This window comes from Microcaecilia unicolor, chromosome 12 (assembly GCF_901765095.1).
Source record: "Microcaecilia unicolor chromosome 12, aMicUni1.1, whole genome shotgun sequence".
NCBI lineage: Eukaryota > Metazoa > Chordata > Amphibia > Gymnophiona > Siphonopidae > Microcaecilia > Microcaecilia unicolor.
The window spans coordinates 56875949-56902849 of NC_044042.1; the positions used below are offsets into that span (position 1 = coordinate 56875949).

Here is a 26901-nt window from a genome sequence, read left to right on the forward strand (position 1 = left end):
ATCATAGAAGCCGAAACAAAGATGGTGGCTCAGGCCAGCTCTTAAATAGGCCTCCAATCAGAGGGTCCTGGTCTCAGCTGTGAGGCAAGAGCTCCCATAGGGCATGCCCAAAAGAACTCAAGATGGCTGCCTTCTAGTGAGCTACCTAAGATGGCTGCTCCTCAAATGATCCTTCCAAGATGGCTGCCCTTCAGATGATCTTCCCAAGATGGTTGCTGCTCAGATGATCCTTCCAATATGGTCGCTGCCAGAAGAACAAGGTAGGGTTGCAACAATTATTTAGAAATTTCTTTAATGGTATACTATTTGCAATGTCAACACAATATGTAATAGAACATTATAATTGATAGTGAAGGGTAAGGCAAAGTTGTAACATACAGATGGGTTAGAAAGTAAGGTGACTAATTTGAAGAAAGTTGCACATGAGGTCAGAAAGATGGTTAAATATTATATCAGCTAGAGTAGGAGTGGATAAACATGTCTCGCTGCAGTATGTGCAGCCCAAGTCACTCCTTGTGTGTGTGAGTGAGACTAACAAGTTAGTTACTTTCTGAGAAGTTCTGAGAGAAGAGGACATTTCTCTGGTAAGTGAACACTATTTTGCTTTGTGCTTTGGGAACTTAAACACTGGGGGTTTAAAGGAGGAATTGTAGGTTAGTGATAATAAAAATATAAAAAAGCAAATTTTATCAACTAACCTCCATAGTCTTTTCCCCTTAGTTTTAAAACTTGAACTTTGTACCGCAGAATGAACAGCCTCTAGCAGGCACTGCTGGATCTAGTTTAGTATTAAGGGGGGAATAAAAAAGAGAGAGAAAGAGAGGGAAAAGCAAGCATGATCTAGTTTAGTATTAAAGGGGGAAGAGAGAGAAAGAGAGAGAGAAAGAAAAGAGAAAAGCAAGCATTATTAACTAGTTGCCATAGTGTACAACCTTTCCCCCATAGTTTTAAACTTAAATTTTCTTTAGAAATAGGCATTTTTCCCCATAGTTTAAACTGAAACCTTTTCTACAGGTAGAAACTTAACAGCCCAAAACTCTTGTTCTAAAAGGCAGTTATTTTCTGTTCTTTGGTTGCTGGAGAGGTAGCACATCCAGTGACCTCAATTAGGTGTTAATTAAGGTGTGGGGAAGTAGAATATTTGCATAGGTTGCTGAGTTAGCGTCAAAGATCCTGTTTAAAAAAGGCCCCTTAGATTCAAAACTATATAAAGAGGAAAGGTCTCTCTGAACTTTCTTTCTGAGAAGTTCTGAGAGAAGAGGGCATTTCTCTGGTAAGTGAACACTATTTTGCTTTGTGCTTTAGGAACTTAAAGATTGGGGTTTAAAGAAGGAATTGTAGGTTAGTGATAGGCAGAATGAAAATATATAAAAAGCAAATTTTATCAACTAATCTCCATAGTCTTTTCCCCTTAGTTTTAAAATTTGAACTTTGTACCACAACATTAATAGATAGTCTCTAGCAGGCACTGCAGGATCTAATTTTGTCTTCCCACCCAACCCTAGGATAACTCTTCATTTATAGTCAGTTATTGTAATTAGGCAAACAAGCAAGGAGTGCTCCTACAGAGTTTTAAATATATTTTATTACCATCTTAGAAGGAAACACTAAAAAAAAAATCACACAATATACCATATAAACTAAAAACATTTTTATATTAGGCTAATATCCTTAATTTATTGAAAAACTCAAAAATACTAAGATGGAGACAGCAGTCCAGCAGCAAGAAGAAAGTCTGTTACAGTTTCATATAAATTGTTTTTAGAGATTAGGCTAACATTTTAAAGTTACTGTTTTAGAATTAACCATAGCATCAGTGTAAAGTACAACTGTAGTTAAAGGAAATCAGTTAGAATAGAAGGTTTGGTTGGGGCATCTCTATCGGCCAGTAATTAGCTTCTAGCAGTACAATCTTTACGTCTATGAGGGGAACCTACAGAAAAAAAAGCCCTAAATTATCATAGCCTAGCATACAGTATATCTACTGTAGCAATCTTAGGAGACTTTACATACATCTAACTTAACAACTCACCAATACCAAGTTACAGGCAGCACTCCAGCAGTAAGGTGCTGGCTCTCCAGTCTTTTGCACTGTCACATGTTTAATTATTTTCCAGTTGGTGAGAGGTCATATGGGTATATTCGATGGAAAAAGCTCCTAACACTCTGGGAACGGGCCCAATCCCTAGAGGCTAGAATAGGAGCTGAGGCAGACAGAGGTATATAGAGGAGGCCTACCTCCAGCCTGGCAACCTCTGTGCTGCCAAAGAGAAGGGTCTTCTGAAGGGAGAGCATCACCTCAAAGAGGACTTAACCTCCAGAAGATGCAATATCCTCTCACACTGAAGATGTGTATCCAGGGGCTTCTGCCCAGGAAGGAATGGTTAGGATGGCCGTTTGAGTTGGAGATTCAATCATTAGGCATGTAGATAGCTAGGTGGCTAGTGGATATGAGGATTGGCTGGTTACTTGTCTGCTTGATGTGAAGGTAGTGGACCTCGTGTTGCCTAGATAAGATTTTAGATAGTGCTGGGAAGAAGCCGGCTGTCTTGGTACATGTGGGTACCAGTGACATAGGAAAATGTGGGAGGGATGTTCTGGGAAGCCAAATTTAGGCTCTTGGGTAGAAAGCTGAAATCCAGAACCTCTAGAGCAGCTTTTTCAGTAGTTCTCCCCATTCCATATAGTCTGTTCCTTTATGGCAATGCTTATGTACTTATGTAATAAAAGTAGAATAGCATTCATTTTACTGTCAATTTCCTTAAATACTAAGGCTTTTGATACCAAGAGATCAGTCCCTCCAGGCCTTTTAAAAACTACATTTGTGGAGATTCAAATTATGAAAAGGTAAGAGTAGGGGCTCCTCTTTCCCTCCCCCACCCCCCCTTTTTTTTTTGTTTGTTAACTTCAAAGTAGGATATGCTGTCATTTGAGAAAAGGAGAGTTGGTAAACAGAAATATAGTGATTTTTGTTTGTACTTCTGTTTTGAAATTCATGAAGCCGTTTGGAAACCTGTTGTGCTGTGTCCTCATTACTCTTCTTCAGAACCAGCCAGAAGGACGGCTTTTTCATCCTTATCTGAATTTAGCTTCCAAATCCCAACATCCATTTCACAGTTGCTCCACCTTTGTCTGTTTACAAAGCTGTGTAGAGCAGACAGGATGAATAGGTTACATAGCAGTCTATAAATGTTGTTATATTACAGTATATAACGCAGCACCTTTCTTGCTAACAGGATCTCTGCAGTTCTTGCACAGTCTAGTGGCACAGCTGAGACAGATTTCCTAAAGGATGAGTTCTCTAAGGCAGGGAGAGGGAAAGTGATTTGCCTAAGGTCACAGTCATTAGTAAGTGGAATATACTCTTCCATAGTTATTCTGAGTCTTCCCTCAAACAGGTTTTTTTTTTTTTAAATTTAAAGGGAGACTGACATACAGTTGCAGTTTCAGGTAAGCATTTCAGTTATATGCAGGCATGCTATATATATATATATATATATATATAGCGGGGTACAAATGTAACAAAATTATATATATATATATATATATATATATATATATATATATATATATATATATTATTTTTGTTACATTTGTACCCCGCGCTTTCCCACTCATGGCAGGCTCAATGCGGCTTACATGGGGCAATGGAGGGTTAAGTGACTTGCCCAGAGTCACAAGGAGCTGCCTGTGCCTGAAGTGGGAATCGAACTCAGTTCCCCAGAACCAAAGTCCACCACCCTAACCACTAGGCTTATCAAATTATACTAGATTTTGTTTGGTGGGGAGAATCTAAAGTAAAGAAGGGAAGGACATCCTTCCTCTCCTCGACTGACTACAGCTATGGAGTCAGACATATTTTCAACTTCACTCTCCCCAACACTACTTGTATGCACAAGTATTTCAGTTTATGCACAGTCTCACAGCATGGATCCCACCTCTCCCTAACTAAGAAAATTCCTGTACTGTTAGAAAATGAGCATGAAATAAAAGGTGCCATGTTTGTTCAGAGCAATAATCTGTTGGGCCTAGCATCCTGTCTCTAACTGACCATTAGCTGGCAGATCCTAACCAGGAAAATCCATTCACTGTTGCTTACTCCCAGAAGAAAGAAGTGGAGACATCCAATTCTACCTAGTTAGTAACTGTTAATGAGCGTGTCCCTTCAGGAACATGTCCAAACCTTTTTAAACCTAGCTATACCACTCAGCGCTGCCGAGAGACAAAGATGAGCCCAAGGCAGGGCCGCTGTCACTGCCCCCCTCACCCCACTCGGGCCACTGTCACCACTCCCCCCATCCCACTTGGGTCGCCATCAAAACCACCGCCCCCCCCCCCCACTCAGGTCACTGCCGCTGCCCCCATTACTGCATCTGCTCCTCCCTCGGTTTGTCACTTTTCTGCCCCTATGTGCCAGGACCTGGGTTATTACGTTAACGCAATCATCCAGGTCCCGGCACACAGGAGTAGGAGAAAGACAGACCAAGGGAGCAGAAACTTCTGCCTGCCTGCCTCCAGAAGCCTTGCCGGCCCTAGGCCCCCATTGGAGGCTGGGCAAGGGGAATCTTGCCCCCCCCTGCTACCCCATCTTGGCGGCCCTGATATCACTAGCCTATATCTTATGTAGCTATTTCATGTCATTCACCAGGGGTATTTTATGGGTCATTCCATGCCAAGTGGTCTAAACCTTCCCACCATCATGTCTCCAATTTTATTCAAATTTTATCTGTTGTGCGAGTCAGGTGTTAAACGAAGTTTCCCAAAATTTGAGGTCTCTAACGCTCATGGACTGACAACCTGTTAGAAAAGGGGGTCTAGATCTGCAACTATTGCAGTTAGAGACCTCAAATTTTGGGAAACTTTGTTTAACACCTGACTAGCACAACAGATAAAATTTGAACAAAATTGGAGAACATGATGGTGGGAACTTTTTTTTTTTTAATTTTAGACCACTTGGCATGGAATAACCCTTATGAAAAAGAGACAGACAGAAAGTTCCAAGATTTTCTGGCTAAGTTAAGTATATTGCAGAGGGTTTTCCTCAACACTGTTTAAAATCTACTTAATCTATTTAAAGCTGTATGACAATTGAACTTCAGGTGCCCTTCCCATTAGGGGGCTCATTTAGATAGTCCTTTACTGACTTAGGTCAGTTTTTTTAGGGGTAGTTTGGTTTGTGGTGTCCTTTTGAATTTATAATTACAATACAGTTTGAGAGAGGTAGTGAGTTTTTTATCCCATACGGTTTTCTCATGTAGCATGAGTTTTTGCGTTGGGGTTTTTTTCTCTTTCCTCTCTCAAACAGAACCTATGATATTATCCTACTCCTATTTATGCAAGTGATTGTGAATACTTTTGTATGGTTCCTTGCTAGGAGATTTGAGGTTCCTTTTGTTAAAACTTAATTGTTTCAAGGGGTGAATTAATTTGTTTTTTCACCAATTTGAAGGGACACCTCCATACTATCGCTACATATAATAGTCAAACTCCTCTTATTAGGTTGATATATTTTATATTGGGTTTGCCTTCTCCTTAAAAAGTTAGAGTTTTTCCTATAATTGTTTGGAGAAATGGCACAGAGTTGGCAAAGTGGGAAAAGATTCTCTGAGGATGAAAGATCTGCTATTTTACAGGCCCCCACTCTTTCTCAATTGGGGTCTGATGTAGGGTTTGAAACTGAGTGGTCACAAATTCTACTAAAGTTTAAAGAATCAGTTAGATTGGAACTTCACAGTGCTACCTTGGTTGACTATTGTAAAAAAGAGATTATTCCTAGGGGCTTACGCATGACTAAAGCCCCTAAGTTGTTTCCAGATGATCCGGATTTTGTTGTCCAATGGAATAGCATTTTGAACCATTGCTCGTTGGACCTGATGCTATTGCTTATCCAGACCATTCAAGCGAAACTGGTACAAAACAAATCCAACTTGGATGAAAAGATGGAACATCTCAAGTCCCTCGCGGATTATGATAAATTTAAAGAGGATTTTGACAACAAATTAGATAAATTTAAAAAAGAAATCAAAGCAGTCAAAATCAAAAAAATACAGAGGGACCAGAAAGATTACAGTGAGGGTTATGTCTATAGTTGGCAGAAACCAGTAAATCTAGACAAAACCCTCGAGAAAGGTAAACGAGTGGGTTTTCAGCTGTCATCTAACACGTCTAGTAGTGAGGAAGATAAAGAAGATAAGACAGACGGGGAACCACAACGAGGGGGTTCCAACAGACGTGTAAACCAACGAGGACGGGGCAATTGGAAGCCCCGCAATCGAGGAGAATCGAGCTACAGAGGAACGAGATCCCGACGGAGAGACGACTCGCTGTAATTAATCTTTCAAGCTATTCACTCACTCCGATTGAAGAAAGTGTTCTAGCTCGTGGGTTATCTTTTGTTCCCACTAATAAACATGTCCCATTTCAATTCAGAGTGGACTTTGAAAAATTCTTAAGAGTACTTCAGTTGAAATTATTTTTCCATAATGTTCCAGACTCTAAGGGAGCATATTCAGACTGTGTAGCCAAGAGCACTTGGATTCCCCCAGGTCCACTTAATTCCGCTCTTACAATTTTTAAACAATTGGTTCTCCAAGATGTACAGCAACTAGAGGATACTCAGTTTTGGGGTAGAGCCAATATGTCACGTCAGGAATTTCAAGCTTTACAGAAATTGAAATTAGAAAAGTCAATTGTGATACGTAAAGCAGACAAAGGCGGTGCTATTGTGGTCCTGGACAAATCTGATTACTTGGCAGAAATTCGGCAACAATTAGCGGATCAAAATATCTATCATAAACTTACTGAGGATCCCACTTATTGCTTAATGAAGAACATACAGGGAGTGACCAAGGAAGCTGTACAACAAGGTTTTCTTACTAAGAAAGAAAGTCAATTTTTGTGTCCGACATATCCAGTTATCCCCATCCTTTATACAGTTCCAAAGATTCATAAAAGATTGCAAGCTCCTCCTGGTAGACCTATTGTGTCTTCCAGGAATTCTCTACTGGAACGTGCTTGTAAGTACGTTGATTATTTTTTGCGACCCCTTGTACAAAATATTCCAGCGTACATTAAAGATACTTCTCATTTTCTACAGATTTTGGGTGGATTGGATGTTAGTCATGATAGTCTGTTGGTAACGTTAGATGTGTGTTCTTTATACACTTCTATACCACAAAGGGAAGCCCTAGAGGCAGTAAGGAAGGTACTTGATGAACGTCTTCGTCCTCATGTGGTTCCCACAGACTTTCTCATTCACCTTACCCAATTAGCTCTGTATAATAACCATTTCATTTTTGATGATGAGTTGTATTTACAAATATCTGGGATAGCTATGGGAGCATCTTTTGCTCCTTCTGTTGCAAATATCTTCATGGGACAGTTTGAAGAACAGTATATTTATACCAACACAGGATTTGCTATGGTGCAGTACTGGGGCCGGTACATAGATGATGTGTTCTTAATTTGGCAGGGTTCTGAACAACAATTGAAAGACTTTATTGCTAATCTTAATACATGCCATGCTACCATCAAATTTGAATGCAATTTTCATCTTGAATCAATAAACTTTTTGGATGTCCTTGTCAAGAAAGACTGCGGGGGGTTAAAGACAGAAGTTTTTGTGAAACCAACGGACAGGAACTCCTTGTTGAAGTATGACAGTATGCACCCTTACCATCTTAAACGCAGTCTACCCTATTCACAGTTCTTGCGGTATCGCAGGATTTGTGATACTACTCAAATATTCAAAGAATCAGCAGGGGAACTCCAACGTAAGTTTAAGGATAGGGGGTATCCGGACAAACTTGTAAAACAATCTTATAAGAGAGCTCTGTTTCAACATAGAGATCTTCTTATTCAAAATGATCAACAAAGCAGAGCTAAAGATACGGATAGGGTGATTTCTTGTGTTTTAAAAATTCACAAATAGATCGCCTCAAATTTCAGCTATCCTTAGGAAACATTGGAACGTTATGCTCACTCAGGAAGCGTTTCAGGACCATCATCTTAGATTGACTTATATTCGTAATCAAAATTTACAAGATCAACTAAGTATGGCAGATGTATGGTCCGACACTAGGCAATCAGAGGGATATCATAAAAAATGTGGTCACTGTTCTATTTGTTCCATTACAGTTGAAAGTACAGAATTTAAGTCTACCAGTGGTAAGATTTACAGATTAAAACATAGAACTTCGTGTGAATCAAAAAATGTGGTTTATCTTTTTAGGTGTCCATGCAATTTGCTGTATGTGGGCCATACCACTCGTCAATTCAAAACTAGGGTCATTGAACATAGACATTGTATTACTAATTCTAAGATAGAAGCACCCATGACCCGTCATTGTGAACAAGCTCAACATCAGTTTAATCAGTTACAATGTATGATTATTGATCAAGTACATATGGGTAGGAGAGGGGGGGATTTAAAAACAATTCTATGGCGTAGGGAACAGCATTGGATCTATATACTTAAAACAGTTGCTCCTCAAGGGTTGAATAGAAACATCGAATGGAATGCTTACTATTAATGAGACATCATTGGGGAGGTGTGGTTTCCTTTGCTGTTGAAGTATCATGATTGGAAACGCTATGACGTCGTGACGTTTTTATGCTATGACGTCATGACGTATTGATGCGTTTTTTAAAATAAAAGCTTTATTTCACTCAGAGTTCCGGTTTCTGCGCCATCTTTGTGATCCATGCGACTGACAGTTTAATTTTCAGTGTGAATCTGGTCTTTTAAGATGGTTATTTAGCGCCCTTCCTGAAGCAGCCACGTAGTTGGCAAAACAAGGCGCTCTTGTTGAAGGGTTGGCGGTTTTTTTCGCCACTATAGCATTTTCACAGGACTCCGGAGTCCCAACGTGGGGGGTACTTTTTCGATCGAGAGTTTTCCTGAGGGTGATTTATCTGGATTAAGTTAAGTATATTGCAGAGGGTTTTCCTCAACACTGTTTAAAATCTACTTAATCTATTTAAAGCTGTATGACAATTGAACTTCAGGTGCCCTTCCCATTAGGGGGCTCATTTAGATAGTCCTTTACTGACTTAGGTCAGTTTTTTTAGGGGTAGTTTGGTTTGTGGTGTCCGTTTGAATTTATAATTACAATACAGTTTGAGAGAGGTAGTGAGTTTTTTATCCCATACGGTTTTCTCATGTAGCATGAGTTTTTGCGTTGGGGTTTTTTTCTCTTTCCTCTCTCAAACAGAACCTATGATATTATCCTACTCCTATTTATGCAAGTGATTGTGAATACTTTTGTATGGTTCCTTGCTAGGAGATTTGAGGTTCCTTTTGTTAAAACTTAATTGTTTCAAGGGGTGAATTAATTTGTTTTTTCACCAATTTGAAGGGACACCTCCATACTATCGCTACATATAATAGTCAAACTCCTCTTATTAGGTTGATATATTTTATATTGGGTTTGCCTTCTCCTTAAAAAGTTAGAGATGTTCTTAAGGATACCATACACATAAATGGGATAGATTCACAAGTCAAGCTATTTTTACTAAAAGATACTAATTTTTTTTGAATAATTTCTTGGAGAAAAAAAGACCTTAGATCTCGCATGGACCTTAATAAGCAGGGGGATCCTGCGTGAAAGATAAGTGTCACTCCAGTTTGCTCAGCACGCTTGTGTATTAAGTGGTCCAAATATTCTGGATTGACTGATAGATGGAAAATGAATTTGCACATGAGTGGTTTTATGCACATCATGATTAGTAAATATATATGGGGGAGGGGGGGGTGTTTGACCTATGATAGATTTTTTGTTATGAGACCTTCTAATGTTGCTTGATGAATTTGAGACTTAAGATCCATACGAGATCTGAAATCTCTTTCCTCCAAGAACTTATTCATAAAAATTAGTATTTTTTAGTAAAAATAATTTGACTTGTGAATCTATCCCATCTATGTGTGTGGTTAAGTGGCAACTTGGGTTGATTGTGGTTGGTTGGAGCCATCATTTGTGTCTTAAGGATACCATAACCATGTTAGTCCACTAGATCCTTAAGGACCTGCTATTCAAAAAATTTCAAGTTCTGTTTATTTGATATACTGCAAATTTTCAGAAAAAGAAATCTTAAGTGGTTCACAATGAGCAAATGAGAAAAGGGAAAAAGACATACAAAAAAGACAACACGACAAAATACAAAAGGGCAAATGACAAAGGAAAGATTACTTGTCAACAAAAGGAACAATGGGGGAAAGGGAAAAAACCCATAAGGATGGAGGATGTCTTTCAGCATATATGCCTGAAGATAAAATACAAGGGAAAGGGAAAAACTGAAAAGGATTTCAAGGAGAAGGAAAAGCCAAGTAGAAATAATAGGGTTTTAGTTGTGATTTAAAAGTGTTAAGGGACTGCTTAAGACGTAAATATTGGAGAAGGGTATTCCACAATGCAGGAGCAGTCACACTGTAACAGGTGCTCCTAAGAGCATCTGGGAAGACCTGACAGGAAAATGGAACTGTAAGCAGGCCCTGGTTAGCAGACCAAAGGGATCTGGTAGCAGACATGGGGAATTAAAAGAGAAGCTAAGAAAGATGGTAAGCCGGAAGGATGAACCCAGGGGTCCTTTTACTAAGCTGCAGGAAAAAGGGCCATGAACTAGCGGTGGGGGCCGTTTTACTGCAGCAGGTAAAAAGCCCCCTGACAAACATGACCATGCGGTACAAGAACTCTTACCATATGGCCATGTGGCAGGGAGCCCTTACTGCCACCCAAGCAATTTCCGGGGGTTTTCTTTTTCTCCGGAAATGGTGCATGCTTAGGGCTGAACTACCGCCAGCAGCAGTCCTGATTTAGCGTTCAGTAAGCCTGCTTTGGACTTACCGACGCTTTGTAAAAGACCTCCTCAGTGAGACAAAACATTAACCCTTGTAAGAAATTCTATAAGCCACTGGAAGCATGTGTTCTGAAATGAGGAGAGGAGTTACATGATCATAGTTCTTATGATTATGAAGAAGCTTTACTGCAGTGTTTTGAACCAGTTGCAAATGGTGTAACTGATAAGCAGGCAGAGCATGACGAACTGAGTTGCAGTAGTCGAGCTTAGACAGTACAAGAGTGTAAGAAAATATGAAAAGAACCAAGATCCATAAGAGGATGAATAGAACAAAGACGTCTAAGTGTATAGAAGGAAGAGGAAACATGTCCTGGAATATGAGAATGAAAAGACGTCTAAGTGTATAGAAGGAAGAGGAAACAAGTCCTGGAATATGAGAATGAAAAGACAAAACATAAGATTATCCAGAGTAACTCCCAAAATTCTAGTTGAAGAAACATAGGGGAGAGGAACACCACTAATTGTAAAGCAAGGAGGATTTGCAACAGGAGAGTGAGAGGAGAAAATCTTGGCAACTGACTTGGACAGATTAAGTTTCAAGTGCTGTTCTGCCAACCAGTTTGCCACCAAATCTAATTTACCAGAGACTGAGGCGTAATCTGAACCAGAGCTAGAATCAAAAGTTAAGAGTAAGTGAAATATCAGCATAAATGGAAAAAAAAAGTGAAACCCAAAGATTCAAAAGGGAGGCTAAGAAAATGTTAAATAAGATGGGCCCAAGGATTGAGCCCTGTGAGGAGCACCAGAAAGCAGGGGATGGGGAGAGGAAGAAGAGTAGTGAACAATATAGGAATGGTCTTTCAGATAAGAATGAAACCACTGGAGGGCTGAACCACTAATGCGCAGATCCTTTCAATGAGCAAGAAGGAGGTGACACACCAAAAAGTCAGATGCAAAGTATAAGGTCATGTCTATAGATTCAACAATATTTTGCTGCTTCCCCAATCAGTAGTGGTAGAAGCTGCTTTGGAAAAGGCTAAGAAAATCTAATTCATACATCAGCTCCATCAAGCAAGAAAGAGCTGGAACTTGGTTCTTTTGCCAAGAAACTATCATACTATAGTTTATGCATCCAAGTATCCTGGCTTATCTATCTGTTCGGATAATTTAAAATCAGATCCAGTCACTCCCAGTTCCCATTTTTCTTTTGTATACAAAAGAACTTGCCTTGTAGTACTCTCTTGGGCTTTTGCAGCTCAAATGTGTCACCCTGCATTTTTAAATATTAAGTTTTTTAGTTTTCACACTCTAGATCTGTCCTTGAATTTTGCAAGATTCCACCTCATGTTATCTACACTTTCCAGGGTGTCTATTGCATATTTTGGTATCATTCACAAAAAGACAACCCTTTTCTGATAGCAATTTTGGCAAAATCATCACCATAAGTTAAAAAAAAAAACTTTATTATTATAATTTCAAGATTTTATCATTAAAACCTGTGCCAACAGAAAACATGCAAAGAAAAATAAAACATGAACACCACCACTATTGATCCCTTACTTTCATGTACAATATAACAGGAGCCATCAGGTAAATTTAAAAAAAAGAACAGGAAAATTCAATATTAAGAAAGGATTAACTCCCAGAGACTATTGAAACCTCCTTTTGAACCCTCCCTATTCCCTGGCAGAAATAAACTCTAAAAGCAGTTTGAAATAAAAAGAAAAACAAATTTTCAAGTCAAAGCTAACAAAACTTTAGAAAATAAAACAACAACAACAAAACCCAACTGGGCCAAGAACCAATCCGTGAGGCACAGCGCTGGTAGTGCCCCTTTCCTCACCATTACCATATGTTGCCTCCTACTCGACCAGATTCTAATCCAGTCACTCATTTTAGGGCCCCATACCAAGGACACTCAGTTTATTTATTTCTTTGTCACCTAAGCAGAATTGTGTCAAAAGCCTTGTTGAAATCTAAATACCCTTCACTTAGCACGCTCCCCTGCTCATCCAGTCAAAGAAATTGATCAGATTCATTTGATAAGAGACTACCTCTGGTAAAACTATGCTGTTTTGTATCCTGTAATCCACTGGATTCTAGAAACTGCACTATCCTCTGCCTTAGCAATGAGGAACCACATCTGCCCTTCTGATTCTAAAGAAGTATTGAAAAGGTCAAATAGCAGGGCTGCCAGAAATTCCCTATACTTCAACACCCTTGGATATAATCCATCTGTGCCCTTCACTTTGTCACCTTGTAGTTTAGCTAGATCATAAGAGCATAAGAATAGCCATCCTGGGTCAGACCAGTGGTCCATCTAGCCTAGCTTCCTGCTTCTAACAGTGGCCAATTCAGGTCACAAGTACCATTGGGTCAGGCCAGTGGTCCATCTAGGCCAATATCCTGCTTCCAACAGTGGCCAATCCAAGCCACAAGTACCTGGCAGAAACACAAATCCTCATTAACACGTTCTTCTGAATCTTTTTCATTCCTGTTTGTGTCTGTTTTCTGTAGTCCTACTCTTGGCCCTTACCACTTACCACTATGGCAGTGGTGTAGCTAAGACCGAATGAACCCCGAGCAGGAACATTGAGATGGGCCCCCTATTGCTGCCAAGACAGTGGGGATTGGGGGAGGGGGAGGACACACATTTCCCAAAGCTGACATATTACAATTAATAAATTCAGAAATAACTATTTTTTCTACCGTTATCTAAGTATTTGGTTCCAGTGTCTCTATTCTGCTTTTCTTTGTTTTTTTTCTTAACTATTTCCAGGGTTTTCTGTCCTTTTGACATTTCTTCTCTCTCTATGTCTAGCATTCATCTTTTTGGGTCCTGTCCTGTTCAGCATCTCCCCTCTGTGTCCCTCTCCCTGGGTCCTGTCCTGTTCAGCATCTCCCCTGTGTGTCCCTCTCCCTATCTTCCCCCCAAGTTCAGTATCTCTTCTTTGTGCCCCTAATTTACTCTGTCCAGCAACCCACTCTGTGTCCCTATCCCTCCCCTTGTGTCCAGTATGGTACCTGTGCCTCTTTCCCTATGTTCCCTCCACAGTTTGCATCCCGTGTCCCTGTCCCTCCACAGCCTGCGTCTCTGTCTCATCCTATGTCCAGCCTGTTTCTTCTCTTCCTCCTGCACCACACCCACCCACCCACCCTTCCTCCCTCATGGTCTGGCATCTCTCCTACTCTTTCTCCTGGTCTAGTATCTCTCTCTGTTCTCTTTGCTCCCACCCCAGTCCAGCATCTGCGCCCTTTCTTCCACCTCTGCTTTGCACCAGGTCTTTTGTCTCTTTTCCGTCTGCTCCCCTCCAAATCAGCATCTCTCCCCTACCCCTCCCAGACATTTAGGGATCTCCCTATCACCCCCTCAAATCCAGAATCTTCTCCCCCTCTGCCCCCAGGAGATTTAGACATACCTCCATCATCCCTCCCCAAATCCAGCATTACTCCTCCGGCCCCCCATACATTTAGATATCTCTCTATTGCCCTCTCCCCCAAATCCAGCATCTCTTCCCTTCTGTCCTCCACCACATATTTAGGTATGTTTCCATCACTCCTCCCCAAATCCAGCTCCAGAATCTCTCCCACCTGCCCCCTCTGGACATTTAGGCATCTGTCCCTCTCTGCTCTCCCTGGACATTTGGGCATCTCTACATCACCCCTCCCCCCATGCCTAGCATGTTTCCCTTCCTGTCCTCTATCCCCACATGCCCACGTGAGTCCCCCACCCACCGTCGGTCCTTCACATGCTGCTGTGGTCATGGCAGATGTAGGGCTGAAAGCTGCCTCTTTGGGCAGTGTGGTCTTTCCTCTGCCTAGTCCTACACACAGAAAGTTTGATCATAGAAGTGGGATGCAGCAGAGGAAAGGCCCACCGCCCAAAGAGGCAGATCTCTGTGCTGTCTCTTCCATGACTGCAGCAGCATGTGGCGGACTGGTGGTGGGCAGGGGAATCTGGAGCGAGGCTGGACCCACATGGGTACGTTGGGGTCCAACTTCAGGTGGCCCCTACTATTGGGTGGCCCTGGGCATTTTTGTCAGACTAAGTGGTAGCTACGCCTCTACACTACAGAAATATATGTTAAGCAATCATGGACAGTCATGCTAATGTCTTCAGCAACCTCTATCTGTTCTTCCCCTTGACCTTTTGAGTCTGTCAATGCCAGTTTTCAGTAATCCTTGTCAGTAATACATCTTTAAAAAGTTAGTACAGTATAATGGGAAGAGGGAAACAGACATTTTCTCTTTCATTTGCATCTTGGCTTTTCTGCCTTCTTTATTAGCTTCTCTTACCATTTTCAAAGTATTTTTGCTTGTCCTTCCTGTTTCTGCAAGCTCTCAATTTACAAATGTTAACCTTTTTTATTCTTAACTTTTCAGCTACTTATTTTCAAACACCACAGTGGTCTCTTTGACCTTTTATTTACTTTCCTAACAAAGAAGGTTGTTCTTACAATATTTTCTTGCACTTTTATTTACTGCTTTTCAACTTCTTGATATTTCTATCCAAATGATGACTCCTTGGAGATATTCCTCCTGTATCAGCCCTTAACCACATAAGTGCTGACTCCACTTCTGGAACATCCACAAGTTATTGGTTTCGGCTTAGGTGCTAACTGCGGATATTCAGCGGCAGTATAACCAGTTAAAGTGCCACTGAATATTTGCGGTTAACTGCGGACAAGTTAAATGGCCAGTAACCTCTCTGGGCCATTTAAGTCACTTTGAATATCGTGCAGTCTGTTTATAGAGTACAGGGCCACCGAGAGACTGAGCTGAGTCCGGGGCAGGTCCCCCCCCCCACGATTGTTGCCGCCACTGCCGCCCTCCCAGGATTGCTGCTGCAACTGCAAATACCTTGGCTGGCAGGGATTCCGAGGTCCTGCCAGCAGAAGAGGTCTTCCTCCAGCACTGCTCTTCACTCTGCCGCATTGCCTGTCCCTGCGGCTGCTTTTTCTTTCAGTGCATGCTTGGTTTGAAAACAAAGCATGCACGGCCTGAGGGGAAAAGCAGCTACTTGGCAGGCAATGGGCAGAGTGAAGAGCAGCACTAGAGGAAGGTCTCTTCTGCTGGCGGGACCTGGGGGGACTGCTGGCAGCCAAAACAGAGTCTCTGGCCCAAAGTCTTGCAATGTCTGCTCTCTCTGTTGCTCCTGTCAGGACGCAGTCACCCAGGTCCTGTCAGGAGCAGGAGAGAGACCCCGGCGCTGGGCCCCCCTTGGAGGACCAAGCCTGGGGAATTTTGCCCCCCCCCTCTCGGCAGCCCTTATAGAGTAAGTCACTCTTATCTGTGACTTCTGCTCTATTGCCAACTCCAGATTCTTTTCTTTCCATCTTCCTGCACATATGCTTGGAATAGACTTCCTCAGTTAGAACATCATGCTCTGTCTCTGACCTAATTCAAATCCAGGCTAAAAGCCCACTTTTTGGAGGCTGCTTTTAACTCTTAGGGGGTAAGTTATCAAGGTGTGGTAAAAGGTGAGCTTTTACTGCACCTTGATTTACTATGGGCGTCACCAACCTGCAGTACTTAGTACCAATAAACACATACCAGTAAACAAGAGAGTAGTTGATGGCCGTTAAGATCAAGGCAATCACATAATGCCAGCAGAAACACATGGTGATGAACATGATGTTGCTATGGTCTTCTTGGTTCCACTCTGGTCCTCCTGAGGGTGGATACAGCACAAATCCAATCTGGGACAAAAACAGAAAAAGACGTTAACTTTCCAACTTCAGGACCTGTGTGAGTCATATGTCTCTTCATCTTCATGGGATTATATAAGCTATAAGAGGAAAATTGCATATTTCTTGTGCTATAAGAGTGCCCATGGATCATATATGTCTCTTATAGGTAATATAGCAACCATATTTTTCAGATGTAAGATATGCAAAATTGTTTCATTGATATTTATATAAAGTAATTTTTTTTGTTTTATTTGGATTTTATTCACCAACACCATACAGGGTCTATCCTTCTTTTATTAAGTATAAAGACTTTGGGGGCTTGTTGCTTAAGATTTCATCTTATGCTACAATAAAACCCCAAGGCATACATATGTAGAATTTAACTGAACATCCTGAAAAAGAGGAGAGGAAATGTCTGTGATCTACTGGGCAAAGCCTCCTTCAATCCACAGCTACCTGCAGCAGTTCGTCAGAGCTTAAGTAACTGAAATTTGAACTTTACTGACCTGCCAGAACCAGGTTCCCTGGAGGATGGTGAGGCTGGCACGGAGGAACTCCAAGACAACATGGCCCCTCATGAATACCTCCAGAAAGGTGCTGAATGCATCACCAAATATTGCAATGAGAAGCACTGAGTGGATATGCTGGTCCAGTTGAGGGCGATTATGGACATGAAAATAGAAGAGAAATCCTGACAAAAGTAAAGGCATGGCACCCCATGACTTTGGAACTACTTAACCCAAACCAGAAAGAACAATTATACTCTTCCCCACCTCCCTCCACCCCAAGAACTATCTTATCCGGCTGCATTGCAACTTCCCTAAAAACACACATATATTGCAGTGTAGAAGATGATTTGCAGCTTGCAAATTAGGATATGATTAAGGAGTCAAAATGCTGGGACAGTTCTAAGCAATACGACCACTGAATGAATTGCACATTTTCAACATATCATTCCTATCTAACAGGGCAGTGCACTTTTGTGCATAATCCAGTCACTAGCATTACATTGAAAGGAAGGAATATAAGAGATGGCATTTTATGTTTTTTTAATACTATTTCCCGAAAGCTGCCCTCCCAGTTATATTACAGCCGGCGCTTGAATCCATACTCTATCCTAGGGAATCCCCAGCCAGTCAGGTTTTTAGGATATCCATAATGAGTGCAGTGCATGCAAATCTCTTTCATGAATATTCATTGTGGATATCCTGAAAACTTGGGAACCACCACCATACTTCCTGAAATGTGGGGTTGGTGTTACTCTTAAATGCCAGCCATGGCATTTACAGATATTTTTGATTTTTAAGCACCAGTTGCTATGCAGATGGTGACACTGAAAATCCAGATATACAGATACACACTATCTGGGTATGAGCAATATTCAAGGCCAGTACCCAGATAAATATCCGGTTAACTTAGGACAGCCTTTTTGGGTAGCAATGAGGAGATCTGTCCATATTTTTTTTTTGTTACATTTGTACCCCACGCTTTCCCACTCATGGCAGGCTCAATGCAGCTTACATGGGGCAATGGAGGGTTAAGTGACTTGCCCAGAGTCACAAGGAGCTGCCTGTGCCTGAAATGGGAATCGAACTCAGTTCCTCAGTTCCCCAGGACCAAAGTCCACCACCCTAACCACTAGGATACTCTTTTTCAGCAACATTATTCAGATGCTGCTAAAAAAAATCTGAATGTGCCCTTGGTAAGTAGGACTTATTGGGATAGGAGTGACTCTTGAATATTGGGCTCATGACCATTTTAGAAAACAAGCATGAGGATGTTATAATGCCATTATATCGCTCCATGGTGCAACCACACCTGGAGTATTGTGTTCAGTTCTGGTCACCTCATCTCAAAAAAGATATAAATGAATTGGAGAAGGTGCAGAGAAGGGCGACAAAAATGATAAAAGGGATGGGACAACTACCCTATGAGGAGAGGTTAAGACGGCTAGGACTCTTTAGCCTGGAGAAAAGGCGGCTGAGGGGTGATATGATAGAGGTGTACAAAATAATGAGTGGGGTAGAGCGGACAGATGTGAAGCATCTGTTTACACTTTCTAACAGTAATAAAACCAGTGGCACAAGATGAAATTAGAATGTGGTAGGTTTAAAACAAATCGGAGAAAGTTTTTCTTTACTCAGCGCATTGTTAGACTCTGGAACTCATTGCCGGAAAAGGTAATGACGGCAACTGGCCTTGCTGAGTTTAAAGGGGGTCTGGACAGATTCCTGAAGGAAAAGTCCATTGATAATTATTAAATTTGGGGTTTTTGCCAGGTTCTTGGGGCCTGGATTGGCTGCTGTCGGAGACAGAGTGCTGGGCTTGTTGGACCTTTGGTCTTTTCCCAGCTTGGCAGTGTTTATGTACTTATGTATGTTTTTAAGAGAATAACAGAGGCAAAAAAGGTAGAAATTAAATGTGCTAACAGTAAAATGAGTCCAGCATTCCTAAGTAATTTAGATGGTAAGATAAAACAATGGAGCACAATCACCATTAACCTTGCATGTTACCCATACACTGTGAACTCCATAGAAAAGAAAACCATACCAGCTTGAGCTGTGAGCATAGGTGCCAACATTTCAAAATGATTGTAGTTGCTAAATAGAACACAAATTTTCCCATCCTGGACATAACAAAGGAGGTTGCTAAATATTGGGGGTGCTCAGCATCCATTGGCACCCACAGAGTTGGCTCCTCTAGCTCTGAGTGCATGAGATGATGGAGAATATCAGTAGTTCAGTGATCTTTGGGCAGGAGACATCCACCAAGCACTAATGCTCAAAAGTCTGGTGCTGTTCAGCTACATGGACCATTGGTCTGACCCAGTATGGCTATTCTTATGTTCTTAATTGGAAGCAGTACACAGAAGAGGTACAAAAATGATAAATGGGAGAGAAGAGCTCACTTATGATGAAAGGAGGAACAGATCAGGGCTTTTTGGCTTAGAGGAGAGAAGACTGCATTGCTGTTTTTTGAAATTTTTTGATTCATTGCTGGTTTTTTTTTTTTTTTTTTTGCAATAATCATAATTATATGCTAGAGGTTTACAAAATCATAAGTGGGGTGAAACAAGTAAATCAGGAATATTTATGTACCAGGATTAGAGGACATGCTAATGTGTAGCAGATTTAAAACAAATTGGAAAAATTACTTTTTCCCTTAATGCACAAATTGTGGAATTTATTAAATAAGAGTTTTGACAAATTCCTACAGGAGAAGCCAACAAATAATTATTAGTCAAATAGACCTTGGAAAGCTATTGCTTAACTCTGGGAGGGAGTTGCAAGAAATGGATCTACTCTTTAGGTTATGTATGGTAATTCCTAGTGACACAGATTGGCCACTGTTAGAGACCTGTTGATTGGCCTTTGCTCTGATCCAGCATGGCATTTCTTATGTTCTTATAAATTGAAGCCAGAGGGAAGCTCAACAGAAATATGTCCTTACTGAGATGATAGTAGATGCCTGGAATAATATAGCAGCAAAAACACTTGATGATAACAATTTAATTTTCAAAGAAACTTGAGTCGGGCTGCCTACAGAAAGAAAATGTAGAAGTTGGCTGGATGCAGAGGATTGTTCCTTTTGACTGAGCTGCAGATAAAGTGCATTTTATATGCAATAGAAATTCTTCAACAATGGTTGATTATTGAAGGACTGTGGACCTATGATGGATTTTAGGAGTTTTTGACCAGTTATTATACTAGCTTATTGAACTCCATTTTCTGAGCTCCTTCAATATTTGGTATCAATTATGTTATTTCTTTATCCTGCAGTGAGAAATAGTGTTTTTGGAACAACATATCAGCAAAGGTGCCATAACCGAACCTGTGACATAATTCATATCTGTTTTGGTAAAAGCAAGGGAGCAATAATATATCAAGTTCCAAGAGAATGGGGTCAGGATGAGCATAATAGAGCTTTCATACAAGCTTAGAAATATATAGGCGGAAGAGCTGGAGATGCATGAGTACAGGTAGCAGGTTGCCTAGCATGGACGTCAGTACGGCTTGGCTATGTTACTCGGATTATAGCAACTGATCTAAGGAGTGACCTGTCAACCATGAAGAGTGGGACAATATCCTATGTAGTGGTGGGGAGAAGGAAGAACAACAACCAGAGCTATAGTAGATAAGCTAGGCCAGAGCACATGGGAAAACCAAGTGGCTCAATGGTCTTTATCTATCAACATCTACCATGTTGCTATGTTACCAATCTCTAGCTATAATTGTTCTGATAAATGGAAGTCTTTAGTCACTTGTGCTGCCAAATATCTACTAATCCCAGTGCTGAATCACTATTTCAAAAATCCTCAGGTACAGGATATGCTTTCCATAAGACTTTTATTGCCACAGTGACACAGTGCACAGGTCCTGATGATGTGATATGTGGCAATAAAAGTCTTATGGAAAGTGTATCCTGTACCTGAGTTTAAAAAAAAATAATGATTGTGTGCTGGGATGAGAACATATTTGATTCATAGCCCCCACCCAAAAAGACTGAGACTGTTTGATTTTGGAAATATCTACTAACAGCAGTAAATAAACTAAACATTAACAAAACACATTTGACCATAAAACAGAGCATCCATTCTAAACAGGAAGGGCTGGCAAATTTGGTAAATAACCTGATAAACAATTCTTGAAATATGCACGTGTCATGTTTGATAAAAGATCAACAAATCATTCAATCTAACATGACAGGGACTGGGAACCTGGAAGGATATTCACCAGAAAGGAATTTGACCTAATATGGGGGTCAAAACTCTTTGACCTTTCAATCCATACAGTACTGGCATGCAGAAGAGTCATCATCATTTATAGAATTACTAGACATTGTTATTTTTAGACTTCTTTTTTTTAATTGGTAGGATTACTGACCTTCGAAAAAAAAAGCAAGCGACAGAGACAAGCGATCCAGTCCTACGGGTACCTTGAGTGGGAAGTATGTAAGCATGTCCACCACACCAGAGAGTCCATAGAACAAGTACATGGTGGAGTGTTGCCAATTCATCAGTTTCACCCAGCTGTGATCTTCCCCATTAACAAGTTGCATGTGAGGGCCATTGGAAGTAAAATGCTCTCCTAATATTCCTAAACAAGGACAGGAAAACACAAAGGATTAAGCCTCTCTCAAAAAGCAAATTAGAGTCCTAAGCCTGCTGACTCATCAGCAAAAGCAATTCTGCGATTCCTTGTTATATAATACAGAAATGCTAATAATGAAGAAGAGAATAAGGCTGTTAACTCCACAGAGGTAAATAAATGTAGGCGCATAGATGATATCTTTCCAGTTTCAATACCATCCTGGCAGATCATGATCATTTCGGGGTGGAGGAGTGGCCTAGTGGTTAGGGTGGTGGACTTTGGCCCTGAGGAACTGAGTTCGAGTCCCACTTCAGGCACAGGCAGCTCCTTGTGACTCTGGGCATGTCACTTAACCCTCCATTGCCCCAGGTACAATTAAGTACCTGTATATACTATGTAAACCCCACAGAAAGGCAGCATATCAAGTCCCAGTTCCCGTTCCCTATTTCAGATTCTACATGGAATGTTGCTACTATTGGAGATTCTAGATGGAATGTTGCTACTATTGAGATTCTGTTGCTACTATCTGAGATTCTACATGGGAATGTTAATGTTGCTATTCCACTAGCAACATTCCATGTAGAAGCCTGCCCTTGCAGCCGCGCAGGCTTCTGTTTCTGTGAGTCTGACGTCCTGCACGTACATGTAGGACGTCAGACTCACAGAAACAGAAGCCTGCGCGGCTGCAAGGGCAGGTTTCTACATGGAATGTTGCTAGTGGAGGAGTCACCTAGTGGTTAGTGTGGTGGACTTTGGTCCTGGAGAACTGGGTTCGATTCCCACTGCAGGCACAGGCAGCTCCTTGTGACTCTGGGCAGTAGTGTACCAAGGGGGGGGAGGGCGGTGGGGGCGGTCCGCCCCGGGTGCACGCCGCTGGGGGGTGCCGCGGTGCGCGCCTGTTGGCTCTGAGCTCGTTAACTTCGCTCGTTCGCTGCAGCTCCCTCTGCCCCGGAACAGGTTACTTACTTCCTGTTCCGGGGCAGAGGGAGCTGCAGCGAATGAGCGAAGTTAGCGAACTCAGAGCAGACAGGCGCGCGCCGCGGCACCCCCCCTCCCAGTGGCATGCACCCAGGGGGGTGTCATTTTGCTGGGGGGGAGGTGTAATTTTGCTGGGGGGGGGGGGCGCATCGGCGATCCGCCCCGGGTGTCTTCCAGGCTAGGAACGCCACTGACTCTGGGCAAGTCACTTAACCCTCCATTGCCCCATGTAAGCCGCATTGAGCCTGCCATGAGTGGGAAAGCACAGGGTACAAATGTAACAAAAAAATATATCTTTTTTTTTTTTTTTTTTAATAATTGGCTCAGCAGTTTCCTCGTGTACATTTGGGCTTCCAGCTCAATAAGAACCAGCTTCTGTTTGAGCTATGGTGCTATAGACTTTTACCCTAATTTTATACCTCACTTAAGCTCACCGTGCTCATCAATGGCAGCAACAGTTCCCAGTTGGAACCATGCAGCAGGACTCCTTCCAGAATACTGTAATCATGGGTGCTAAGTCCAGCCATAGGTGTCCCCTTTGTATAATGACTGGAAGTACCTCTCCAAAGGTCTGTGAAAACCACTCCCACACTATCCCTACCCTGGCGTACTCGGAGAGCAGATTTGACCTGCAATGTGAACCCAGATCCTCTACAGTGAGCCACCAACCTAGAATATTTGTCCTGTTCTCATTTCGGTCTAATCAGGGATGCCGAAAACTACAAATTACATACTTAGGAGCATTTAAGAACTTTCAGTACAATGTTTAAATAATTTTATCTTGAGCAAAATGGTGTGGTATTAACGTTAGTGTACTAAAATATGCAGAAATAAGGATCAGAACAAGTACTAAAGTGATAATTCAGAACAAAATGTAACTCATTTCATCTTAGTAACTTATGAGCTACACTCCTGTTTTAAGGCTACTTCTTCATTCTTCTTAATGAGGGAGCAAAACTTTTGAAAGCTAGTCACAGATTCAGGCCCTAATGCAGGAACAGAAGAGGAGGTAAAATGTACTATTTTATTTATTTGTTACATTTGTATCCCACATTTCCCCACCTATTTGTAGGCTCAATGTGGCTTACATAGTACCGGAGAGGCCTTTGCAGGCTCCGGTGTGAACAAATACAGGGTGATGTTGTGGTAAGATCAAGTTCATGTGGCACAGCCACATTAGGGATTCGGAGAATGGAAGCGTACTACTCCTGTCCTGCCACTATTGCCCTAGGAGACACCTAGTCTATAGTAGACAGTGAGCTGGGCTTTGTTCAAAATTTTGGTGGGGCCATGGCCTCTTTGGCCCATCCCATTCCAATGCCTATATTTCCCATTTAGTGTACATTTTTTGCACTCCGCCTTTATGTATGCTATTTGCTTACTGCACTGGGGAGCAAAATTTGTGTTAGGTAGCCATGCATTGTGCTTTAGCACATGGCTCTAATGCACGATTACAACATAAGAACCGCATACTACATATTTAACCTTCTTCACCAAACTGGTTTGAAATTTATTTAAAGCTGAAAAATAATGGACTATTTTCAGTTATCCTTCAATATATGTAAAAATGTATAAAGAATGTTAAAAGGCTATAAAAATATCCAAAACAACAACAACAAAACTCTATTGTAACCTGTTTGTCACCAGCCTCCCTCTTAGCCATCTCTCTCCTCTTCAATCAGTCCAAAACTCTGTTGCGTGACTCATCTTCCGCCAAAGTCGCTATGCTCACATTAGTCCCCTCCTTAAGTCACTTCACTGGCTCCCTATCCGTTTCCGTATTCAGTTCAAGCTTCTTTTATTGACCTATAAGTGTATTCACTCTGCCTCTCTTCAGTACCTCTCCACTCTTGTCTCTCCCTACGCCCCTCCTCGGGTACTCCATTCTGTAGATAAATCTCTTATCCGTCCCCTTCTCCTCTACTGCTAATTCTAGACTCTGTTCCTTTTTGTCTTGCTGCACCTCACGCTTGGAATAGACTTCCCGAGCCTGTGCGTCTAGCCCCGTCCTTGGCCATTTTCAAGTCCAAACTAAAGCCTACCTCTTTACCACTGCTTTTGACTCCTAACCACTACTCACTTGACCTGTCCTTTATCCTCACCTATATATCCCCTTACCCTTAACTGTTCTGTCTGTTTACCTGTCTTATCTTAGTTAAATGTGAACTAGAACCAAAGGTGGAACTTTTATAGATAAACCAAAGTAATAAATTCATAGCCTTATAGCACTGTGCATGACTGTTATTGATTGAATAAATCTGGCATGTATATATAAGTTCACTCAAGCTTAATTTAATTACACTGAAAATCCAAACACAACCTCACACTGGCTGTGTAAAAAATCCTATGAGGCACCACACACTGTATACCTTCTGGTCAGTCTTATAGATGGAGAAAAAAAGCTTCAGTTTCGCCAACCAGTCCGCCCAATGTATCTGGCTATAAGGCTTTAAGTGCGGCGTGTCATCATCTAGCTTCAAAAAAACTCCATCCAACTGATTGACCACTTCCTAACTGGCATTTATGTGTGTCTCTACCACCTTATCAAACAGTTTCTTGTGCACTCCTAATTCCAAATTCCCATAAGTGCTTATGGTGCTTATATGAGATATAGCCGGGGACCCCGCAAAGAATCACTTAGCTTTTTCCAACTGCTGTCGTGTTCCGCTCATTTCGGTGGTCTCCGCTCTTCAACCCGACAGGGAGCCCCCGTTTCACGAATGCTGCGTCAGGGGTTATACTTCTATCTCGTATCCACAACTCAAAGCCTGTCTTCACTCTGCTGCTTCCAAGAAACACTGCTAGCAGATAGCGCTCTCAGAAAAACTGGCACCATCTTTAAAGGGATTTACAAATCTAAGTGCCAGGAAGAGGACATATTACCGTTCGTCTTAAAGTTTAATGCTCATACCGGTACTCTGAGTAAAAAAATAAGAAAACACTTTGAGCTACTAAGAACACATCCCACATTTGCTAAATCAAATATCCTATTTTCATACCAAAGAGGATGTAATTTAGGGGACATGCTTAGTCTGAATGACGTTTGGTCACCTGTTAAATTGCCGACAGAAAGAGGGAGGCATAATAAGTGTGGTCATTGCTCAGTCTGCCATATAATGATTGAAGGGAGCAAATTTATTCAGGTGAAGACAGGGCACAAATGTGTTTTGAAATCAAGGACTACCTGTGAATCCACAGGAGTGATTTATGTGATTAAATGCCCTTGTGGATTAGTGTATGTTGGTCAGACAACGCGGAGTTTGAAGGCCAGGCTGTTGGAACATAAATCTTGTATGAAATTATCAAGATGGGAAGCCCCGTTGGTAATGCATAGTGAAGCCCAACACCATACCTTTGATGATATGTCCTGCCTGGTATTGGAGCAGGTTAAACCGATGCAAAGAAGAGGCGACATGGGGTGGATTCTTCGTCAAAAAGAGCAGAAATGGATTTTCTTTTTGAATTCAGTAGAGCCTGGAGGGCTAAATGTTCGAGTAGAATGGTCAGCTTTTTAAATTTAAAAAAATTACAGAGTGAACGTGATGCAGGGTTAAAAGACAAATTGGAATCCGTGACAGAATATAGAGATACGGGAGTTACAGCTGGAGGACATGACGTAATTACGGACAAAATGAGGGCGGAACCTAAATCCCTTTAAAGATGGTGCCAGTTTTTCTGAGAGCACTATCTGCTAACAGTGTTTCTTGGAAGCAGCAGAGCGAGACTGGGAGACTGGGCATCCAAATGGCAGATGACATTTAATGCGAGCAAGTGCAAAGTGAAGCATGTGGGAAAGAGGAACCCAAACCTATATAGAGGAAAGGTCCCACTGAACTTTCTTTCTGAGAAGTTCTGAGAGAAGAGGACATTTCTCTGGTAAGTGAACACTATTTTGCTTTGGGAACTTAGACTGGGGTTTAAAGGAGGAATTGTAGGTTAGTGATAGGTAAAATAAAAATATAAAAAGCAAATTTTATCAACTAATCTCCATAGTCTTTTCCGCTTAGTTTTAAAACTTTGTACTACAGCATTAACAGATAGAATCTAGCAGGCACTGCAGGATCTAGTTTAGTCTTCTCACCCACCCCTAGGACAACTCTTAATTTATAGTCATTGTAATTAGGGTAACAAGCAAGGAGTGCTCTTATAGAGTTTTAAATACATTTCATTACCATATAAGAAGGAAACATTAAATAAATAATACAATATACTATATAAACTAAAAGACAGTTTTATATTAGGCTAATATCCTTAATACTTTAGCAAGTTTTCAATTATTCAAAAACTAAAAAACACTAAGATGGAGTCATCAGTCCAGCAGCGAGAGGGGTGCTATCCAGTCTTTTGCA

The 26901-nt window shown here is 41.4% G+C and overlaps 1 protein-coding gene across 1 annotated transcript in view; it reads right to left on the reverse strand.

Moving 5' to 3' along the window:
• Nucleotides 1-2595: 2595 nt before the first annotated feature.
• Nucleotides 2596-26901, reverse strand: part of LOC115481838 (transmembrane protein 45B-like) — a 73912-nt gene continuing 49606 nt past the window's right edge. The window contains exons 3-6 of the mRNA XM_030221258.1: nucleotides 21368-21580; nucleotides 16991-17175; nucleotides 16348-16493; nucleotides 2596-3144 (exon numbers count right to left, since the gene is read on the reverse strand). Of these exons, the coding sequence (XP_030077118.1) occupies nucleotides 3033-3144; nucleotides 16348-16493; nucleotides 16991-17175; nucleotides 21368-21580 (656 nt within the window). The 3' untranslated portion in view covers nucleotides 2596-3032. The remainder of the gene's footprint in view (nucleotides 3145-16347; nucleotides 16494-16990; nucleotides 17176-21367; nucleotides 21581-26901) is intronic.